Source organism: Trachemys scripta, chromosome 2, assembly GCF_013100865.1.
Source record: "Trachemys scripta elegans isolate TJP31775 chromosome 2, CAS_Tse_1.0, whole genome shotgun sequence".
NCBI classification, from domain to species: Eukaryota; Metazoa; Chordata; order Testudines; family Emydidae; genus Trachemys; species Trachemys scripta.
In genome coordinates, this window is record NC_048299.1 from 84,943,537 (window position 1) to 84,953,123 (window position 9,587).

At 41.8% G+C, this 9,587-nt stretch overlaps 1 protein-coding gene across 12 annotated transcripts in view; it reads right to left on the reverse strand.

Moving 5' to 3' along the window:
• PDE1C (phosphodiesterase 1C) overlaps window positions 1–9,027 on the reverse strand; it is a 276,106-nt gene extending 267,079 nt beyond the window's left edge. For 6 of the 12 annotated variants that reach the window (XR_004644508.1, XR_004644507.1, XM_034761142.1 and 3 more), the window contains exon 1: window positions 8,362–9,026. Coding sequence is in view for 9 of the 12 variants with exons in the window: in XM_034761142.1 (XP_034617033.1) it covers window positions 8,362–8,462 (101 nt within the window). In the remaining 3 variants the exon portion in view is untranslated. Of the gene's footprint in view, window positions 1–8,361 lie in introns of all 12 variants that reach the window. The other 6 variants (XR_004644506.1, XM_034761136.1, XM_034761135.1 and 3 more) reach the window with 2 other exon arrangements.
• Between the last annotated feature and the right edge of the window lie 560 nt (window positions 9,028–9,587).

Here is a 9,587-nt window from a genome sequence, read left to right on the forward strand (position 1 = left end):
CAGTGCTTGAATCCACCAAAAGCTGGCAGATTAGGGGATGAGCTGGCCTCATTGCCTTTAAAAATAAAACAAAACACAGGATTTTTCAGTGGTCTCTCCTCACCTGCTTCCTCCCTTCTCCCTCCCCCCTCCCACCTCCTCCTTTTTATTTCAATGTTCTCAGCATGTAGGGACTTTCATCTCAACAAGGTTTTTTTGTTTTGTTTTGTTTAGAGCATTCCATAAAGAGATCCTTAATTTCCCCTTGAGCGAGGGGTTTAAATTTATCTTCCCAAAATAACTTTTTCATATCCCTGCTTTCTATGCAAGATTGTGAGCTTTACCACCCTGATATACACAGCACTGATATTTAAAAAGCATTCAGTTTAATGTTTACAAAAGGAACCCCTTTCTTATACTCCACAGTACCTTTTATGTGTGTTTGTTTTTAAACTGTGGGAATAAATAATTGCTTCTTACAGTGTAGACATGATTCATTTGCACCACTACCAGAAGAGTAAAAGCTTTTTTTGTGATTACAGAAAAAAAAACTATGGTGTTTCTTAGTCAACATTTTCATGTGAAACACAGTCTTCCTCTCTTATTGTTACCTACAGGGGTCATTTATTGATTTAAGATTCATATAAAAAGACACAAGAGGGAATAAAACTGACTGAAGGGTTGAGGCAAAATTTATCACATTCTACTGAACAGCTATGCCTCCAAACACTTCTTTTTAATTAACTTCTCCCAAAGCTGCTGTGCTTTTACTTATTAATTAAAAATATTTCCTACCCTGTCCCTTTTTCATTCGTCAGAGAAAACTGCTGAGAGTCTCTCACTTCCTCTGTTCCTTGAGAGATAACATTCCAGAAAGCATGAAGTAGACTTCTGTCCTCTCACATTGTGCACTGGCCCAGTGGTAAACTTTTGGGTTTTGTCCACACTACCAACAGAACTGTGCCAACAAAGGGCCCAATCCTGGAAAAATTTTACTCAGGTGAGTTGTCCTTATTCACACGGAGAGCTCAACCGAGGTAAAGCTCAGCATGATGAGACCCCAAATCATGTCTCAATAGAGTTGTTGCTAGCAAATATGTCACATTCATTCCCTAACCAATAAGAACTTCTTGTTCTTTGGAGAATTACAGGTACTCAAGCAATCCTATAGATCAGGAGTCGGCAACTTTCAGAACTGGTGTGCCGAGTCTTCATTTATTCACTCTAACTTAAGGTTTCGCGTGCCAGGAATACATTTTAACATTTTTAGACGGACTCTTTCTATAAGTCTAAAATATATAACTAAACTATTGTTGTATGTAAAGTAAATACGGTTTTTAAAATGTTTAAGAAGCTTCATTTAAAATTAAATTAAAATGCAGAGCCCCCCGGACCGGTGGCCAGGACCTGGGCAGTGCGAGTGCCACTGAAAATCAGCTCGCGTGCCGCCTTCAGCACATGTGCCGCAGGTTGCCTACCCTTGCTATAGATGAACCAACTATGGGTTCAGCCCCCGAACTCTTATGTTCAATGGGAAATTGGGATACAGAGGAAATCTAGATCAGGTATAAGAGGCCTATAGTGTGGTTTCATGACAAGGTTTGCAGAAAAGACAATCCCTATTCAAATTCATTAGGGAAGCCATACTAGAACCCTGTTAGCAATAACTCTATTTAAATATGTTTGGAGCTAGCACAGTTCTGTTCCCAAGATGAACAGGGCCTTAGTTTAAACCCAGACTCTCAGGAGATTCAAAAAGATTGAAACCAAGACCAAAGACAGCAGGAGTGCCTTTATCACCTCCGGAAAGGAATTAGCATATTCATATTTTCAACTTGAGAAACTGACTAATTTACACATTTGCTAACAAAGTGGTGCTTTCTTAGGGGCTTTTTTAACCTCCCCAATCTGCTGCCAGCTAAAATATCTGGGGACAAAGCCCACTGTGTAGGAACATTTCAGGAATTAAAGGGAGCTCTCTGTTTTACCGATTACTTGGGCTATGTAAATGAAAACGAGGCAGGCCAGAGTACTGTCAGTGGGAGAACCAGCTTTTCTGTATGTGGCATTTTTAAAGATGAAAACCTAAAAATACCGTAGAACACATACCTGTCTGTATAGATAAGACAAATAGATACATAGAGTGGTGGCACTTACTTGCAAACTTGCCCTTTAACTCATGGAAGGAATCTTTTCTGACTGAAGTCAGTTTCACAACTTACTTCAATGGAAGCAAAATTAGATCTTGAATAAGTATAGGCAATAAGACCACCTCAATATTTGCAGTATTCAAGATACTTCCTAAAGTAAGTTGAGGGAAGTACTTCATCTGTATCTTAGGTGCAATTGGTTAGTTTTAAAGGATCACCAACATCTATACAATGCATTTTAAATTTTTCCCTTCAGATTCTAAGTCTAGCTTCAAAATTAAATTATATAGGAGGATCAGAGAAATGAGAGGAAGGGAAGGTAGAGCATCCATGTGAGTCCTGATTCAGGGATGGTTACTCTATAATTTCCTCTTTAACAGCATAGGGAAGTATTATGCATGGAGTTAGAGACTTATTATGAATCTATCAGTTTAGCATTGTAATCCTGGCTGTGGGGAAGAAGATTAATCTCCATTTTCCCCCGATTCCTTTGCAATGCTGAGAGGCAGATAGTGTTGATGTTGGTAATACCGTGTTAGCCAGAAATCAAGGTTTTATTTTTTGCACAAATAGAGCAAAGACCATCATTGAAAAATTCTTTAGACTACATCCTCTTCTGGCACAAATCAGCATAGTTACTCCGAATCTAATGGAACTCTTCTGGATTTATTTCAACTGATGATCTGCACCATCAAAGCACTATCAAAAACAGACACTCAACCCCAATTTTTAAGAAGACCTCAACGTCATTCCTCATTTCCCCCACACCAGTAATTGCAGCCAGCCTGTACAGCAATTATAAATCTGATTACTGGATCAGAGTGCACAGTCCACTAATTAGAAGTCTAAGTTTAAAAAATGCACCCACCATTATTCACACCCACAGAAAAATTGTAAGTGTAAAATCAGAGGCCATGTTTCAAGATCAGATTTTCAGTTCTGTCATGGCCATTGTCCTTTATAAGCCCTATTTAATATTGATGGACATCCTTTGTGAGGAGTACAAGTCTGTATTTACCAACCATAGTATTGTTAGCAAGTGGCCATGGAAGGGCACAGATGAGATGGAGTTAATTACATATTGCCAGTTTTATTGACTTCTAAGCAATTCATCGGTAAAAGATGTTAGATCCCCTTGCTGGGAAAGACAGGTTTGAATGGAGAAGAGCCTTGTAGATTAGGCATGTACTGCAAAGAGGCGAATACAAACCTCCTGTTTGAAAATGAGCAGTCCTGTTTCTGTCACAAGCAGCTGTTAGGCGTCGTCAACACACGCTCAGTGTGTTCATCAGAAACATAGTTTCCTGAAACCTTCTAAGCTTGTCAAACTTCATGGGACAATACTCTTCAGAAATAACAGGCACCAGAGAGAACTGCTCATCTATTAAATACATGCTCAACAAGACAAGTGCTGCATATGTGCCAGCTGCATGTGGGTGCCCATTGCAAAGGCAAGACAGCTTGCTTACTATTTAACCACCTGTGGATATTTATAATGGTGCAGCGTGAGCACACGTATTGGACAGACTAAAACTGCATGGAAATAATGGTAGGCTTGTAGTTATACCTTATAAAAGTCAGGAAATTCAGACCTGAGAATTCCATCCCTGACCTACCCTGTTGCACTTATCTATTCCCTGCCCTTGTGATACACTAACATATAACCAAGTAAATACCTCATCAGATCAATGAGGTTCAGAAGTCAAAGATAAACTACAACTGGTGTGCCCAGCTGAGGGTTGCAGCTGGCAACTCGCCGAAGACCTAACATCCTCACCTGAGTTACATTAATTGGAAATGATGGCAGGCAGCCCACAACTAACACAGAGGAACAGCCCGCAGACAAGGTACTTTCATTGCTTTATCTTAATCAAAGATCAATATAGAGCAGCACCTGCAGGAACCTGAAGTCTCTGTGAACTGTTCCTCCAAAGAAAGATGCCATTGGCCACAGGCTACTTTTTAGGGTTCAACTTAGCCCAGAGGCTCATTGTGTTCCCCTCACCACTTACCCCATGCTTTAAAAAAATAAAAAAGAACATTCCTTTAAGCTCCCTCTGCACCCCCTTATCCGCCACGCTTTCCCCAAGCATAGAGCTTCAGATCTGCAGAGAGCTCTCTGTAGGTCCGGGAACTGCAGAGGTGATGCAACAGTGGTTGCTGACTTGCTTTTCCATGGGGGAAGGACAAGAGCAGGGCCGGCTCTAGGATTTTTGCCGCCCCAAGCAAAAACAATTTTGGCCGCCTCTCCCCCCCCCCATTTTTTTCTTACCCCACCCCCGGCCCCGCCTCAACTCTGCCCCTTCCCCAAATCCCCAACCCTGCCTCCTCCCCCCAGGCTCTCAAGCCTAGGAGGGAGGGAGGGGGGGGAGATCCCCAGCAGCCACGGCGCACGAAACAGCTGATTCGCGCGCCACTGCTCGCCCTCCCTCCCAGGCTCTCAAACCTGGGAGGGAGGGGGAGATCCCGAGCGGCCGCGGCGCACCAATCAGCTGTTTCGCGCGCCGCGGCTGCTCGGGATCTCCCCCTCCCTCCCAGGTTTGAGAGCCTGGGAGGGAGGGCGAGCAGCGGCGCGCGAGCAGCAGCAGCAGTGGTGAGTTAGGGTGGCTGGGGCACATTTTTAGGGGCTGCATGGCCCGCGTCAGAATGCCGCCCCTAAAAATGTGCTGCTCCAAGCACCAGCTTGTTTTGCTGGTGCCTAGAGCCGGCCCTGGACAAGAGCCGCATACAATGGACAATCTCTACATGTGGATCTTGGGATGAATGGGACTGTAGTGACTGCAAGTACCATTCATAAAGAAATCCAGAGCTGCTCACGGTTCAATTCACCTTTTTTCATTATGCCAGAGACTCAAAAATGTGTCTACTTCTGTGAAAAACACACTTTACTGGGACACCCGCTTTTTGTTTTGTTTATTTTTTAAACAAAACTGGAAGAATTGTTTCTAGTAGAGATGAGTCCATTTTCAAGTGATGGTTGTTGGCACATCAGAAACATTATAACCATTTTGCCGATGCAGGCTTTAAAAGGGAAAATTTGAAATCTCTGAACTGCCATTTTGGGAGGTGGAAAACAAGGTAAAAGGGCAAGCTTCTCAGATGTGAAAATCCAGCAAGACAAAAACTGAATTTCATACAGCTCTGACAGTACCGCATCACAGGTAATAGCCTATTACCTGACTTTTTAAAACATGTATTAATAAACCAATGCACACAGGCTCTTTTCCAGCTGTGATATATCCAGCAAATGAATAGGTATTTAGGTAAGTTATAAAACAGTCATTGTTTACAACGTAGAGCTCTAATCAGAGATATATTAACAGTTTGCCAGGTATAATTTATTGCCTCAATGAGGCAATTTTTTGCTGTCTTCTACCTGAGAGAGTGCATTATGGCTCCATTGACTCAATATTCCTTCATATTACACACATTTGCTGTGAGGAACCATTAGAATGTTAATATGTAGATGCCAATTAAAGAACGTTGAGAGAACTGTTACTGCATATGCCCATTTCCAAATGTTAATGTTGAAGGGATTTAGACTGTACATGGACTAAAGACCAAATCCTCATGCCATTGCCTTGGCCTAGGTGCTGGGCTGAACATTCGGCAGATACTTAGGGATAAGGACAAGGAAACTTCTCTCACACCACACAGGAGAGTTGAGCATGCTGGTTGGCTCTTACATGCCCTTTGCCCGTAGAGCAGAAGACCAAATAATTCAAACTGCAGTAACTCCCCTAATCCCAAACCCTCCCAACCTGCCCCTTAAACACTACTTCAGAGTTCTCCACACCTCCCTGGCAGTGCACACCCTGTGCACGTTTCTCACAAAGCCTGCCTATCTTGCACAGCAGAACTGCACTAAATGCGGTCCACAGGGACCCTCACCAGGGACAGGGTTTGCCTCTTATTTAAGCAGAGAATATTCTAAGATACAGTGGTCTAAAAACAATTAATTTAAAATACAGTGTACTAGCCCCATGCCACCTTAGGCTTTGATCTTGTCAAATATGGTTAGTATTTAGCCAGACCTCCCAGGAAAATCTAGGTGGTGATTCAGTATGTTGGTCTGCCCACTGAGTCACTACTGAGTAAATACTCCATATGGTGTTAAGGGGTACTGTGTGGCTGCAGGTGCTGTCTTTCCAATGAGACTGAGCAGAAACTGAACCCTGAGCACCCGTGATCATTAGTGATCCCATGGCCCTTTTCATATGAGAAGTGTCATGATCAAATTCCCAATTTGGGTAATTACACTGTGCCAACCTAAAATTCCTGGGGCAGTTTCAACTGGCAGTATTCTGTTTCACATTCTGCCTTACTCTGTTTTGTAGAGTTTCTATGTCTATGAAAAAGCTCCAGCTTTATAAGGCTGTCTGCATTCCAGAGGTGGAAGAATGGATTCCTACATTTATCACAGCATATGGTTTATAAAGTGCTGTTCGATCTCTTGAGATGAAAGCCCTTGTATAGTTGTAAAATATATAAAATAGCCACATCTTTGCTTTGAAAATTACCCCCACAAATATGGAAAAAAACAAGAACACTTCTGGTGTGAAACAGTGTGTGCCAATTTTTTTTCACATGCTAAACTCTCAAACATGACAAATGGAAATGGAAACACTTCTGAAGTCTTAATCAGAGTAACACAATTGGAAACCTGAAATGTATTGTCTTACAGTGAGACACTTTACAGGAAAGCAAGGAAGGCTACCTTACAACACATTGTTTCCTACAGGAAAAGAGATCATGAAACTCACAAGATAAAAGTGTTTTTTTGTGGATGCACAGTATATGGCACTTATGCACACACAAGGCGAGTATAATAGCAGAATGCACATAACATACATAACACAGCGTGATTCTGATCATTGTGCATCTGGGATAACTCCTTTGAAGTCAATGCAGGTATCCAATTTGCAAGGGTGTAAAATGAGATTAGAATCTGTCAGTCAGACTTCTATTGAACAACAATGTTATGGAAGATTTAGGCACAGATTTGCACATCGGGTGTAGTCTGAATCAGAATGCAGCTATTATTACATTTAGCCATAAATTCATGAACTAGCAATTATACAACATGGTGCAGAAACTTGAAAATGAGAGGTTTGGTTCTGTATAGCTGTTCTATTTGGAATGGTTATGAGACAGCTGTCATCTAGTTTGATTTAGCTTCTTCATAAAACAGGCTTTCTGGAGTGAAGCCTTGAGAGAAATACATATTCATGTACGACTTTTAAGCCATTAAAACTCTTACAGAAGTACTGGATGTTATTTATAAAATATGACATCATTGCACACACAAAATATTGCTAAAAAACAACTCAAATTTAACTTGGACTCTTAAGTTTTTAGTTGTTCGCCTACTTCATATATGTTTCTTTGGCCCTCTCCTCAGAGGGAAGAAATTTTATAATTCCAACATGTGAGGATGAAAAGAAAATCAGTTCTGAACATCTGGACAGATGCAGCTTATTATGGTAACTTTTTTTAGGCTTCATCAGAATCTGAGGAGCCAGTAAGTGGTATGCACTTTAATACATACAAGGACGACGAAAGATCCTGTCTATATAACCACTCTGGATTGTCTAATTTTACTTCTGATCCATCACAGCATCTTTCTTTAGCGAACATACCTCTTCTGCGCTTAACACAGATGTATAAATTAATAAACACAATCTGACCTGCATGTATGAGTATTAATAAAAGAACATGGATTTCCTGCCATTATAACTGCTGCTAGAAATGTTTTCAAACTGCGCCTTCTTCCCCATTTGTTTATATTAACCAGTGTAGTTCTGGGACTGGTGTACAAACAGCAAAAAGAATGTCTTCTTAATCTAGCTATGTTTATCAACAACCTTAAAAATACCTAGGCTTTGAATAAAGTGTAACTTTGTGTATGCTGAAGCTATTCTACTACAGCAAGCAAAATAATTAATATCTTGGTAATTGTTATATTACAAAGCCTCTTCTAATGACATTTCAGCACCCCCATTGGGAAACATTAGTTCTGTAGCAACCAGGTTCAGCGCATTTAAGGAAGCAAACTGATCTTTTGTGATAAGTAAGTGCAAGTCACTGTATTTACAGAGAGCAGGTGTGGAAACTCTTGGGTTATTTTAAAAGGTACACAAAAGAAATGAACTATAAAGTGTTACAATAATTATTTTACAACAATGGTAGGAAATAGAGAGAAGGAAGAGGGATAAGAAAGAGTATTACTTACAATCCTCGCAGACGAAGCCAGATTTTCTCGATTTGTTCTGGCTGTAGATATTTCAGAGAGTTGCTCTCAAATTCTTCAATTTCCTTAGTTGGTGACTCCATAGCTGCAGGTTATCACTTTGGTTAAAGCTCAGAGAGTATGGACACCACCCCCAACACATGCACACACTCCACCTTTAACACTGACCAGGAGCAGCAAGCATTTTTACAAACACTTCCCCCACACACACATACACCTCTCCCTTTGATTAGAGGAAGTGTGTGTAGACAGCGAGAACTCCAGGTGTACACTGAGGGTAGCTGTGGCAATATGCCATGGTCCTGAGTCTGATGGAGGGGATTAGAGGCTGATCTCCAGATTGAAAGCCATCACAGATTTTTTACAATAAGCCAAGGATTCAATCAGTAATGCCAGTTGAACGATCTTTAGCAAGGAGGGGCGGGGGAACCCTTGCTGACAATTGAGCTGTCTGATGAAAGACTGGGGAGTATTGGCAGTTGTACAGTTCCTGATTCTCTGCTTCCCTATTCGCTGGACCCTGTGTGTCCTCACTCCACTGTGCTGTGAAAGGCAGCCCTCATTCCCTCCAGTGCCGGTCCTCCCTCTCCTTCTCTTTCATTTCAGTCTCATCCCCTCCCTTGTTTTCTTCCATTTACCAGCAGCTCTGCTGACAGACAAGAAAACTGACAACTGAGGAAAAAGTCGTCTGTCAGCATAGCCCGGGCAATGTTTCTCGCTCTCGCTCTCGCACGCACACACACACACACACACACACACAGGCACGCAGAGTGAGAGAGCAGTCAGCTGGCGAAAGGTTGGCTGTAATGAAAGGGAATGAAAATTAAAGGAAGTAAATTGCACAACTCACTTCTGAGTGCAGCCAGCGGGCTTTCATGGCCGAGCAATAGGGAGAACACGCAGCAGGGCTTCAACTTGGGCAAAATTAATTGAAAATAAATAAATAAAGCCAGTGACCAAGGACCAAAACCAGAGGACAAGGGAAGTCCTTCGCTGAAGATATATCAAGTCCAGTGCAAACATTAATAATGAACATGTCTCCCCTCGAGCAATGTAAGCAACAATAACTAGCACTGGTACATAAACAACAATACACCTGTACCCCGATATAACGCTGTCCTCGGGAGCCAAAAAATCTTACTGCATTATAGGTGAAACCGCGTTATATCGAATTTGCTTTGATCTGCCGGAGTGCGCAGCCCCGCCCC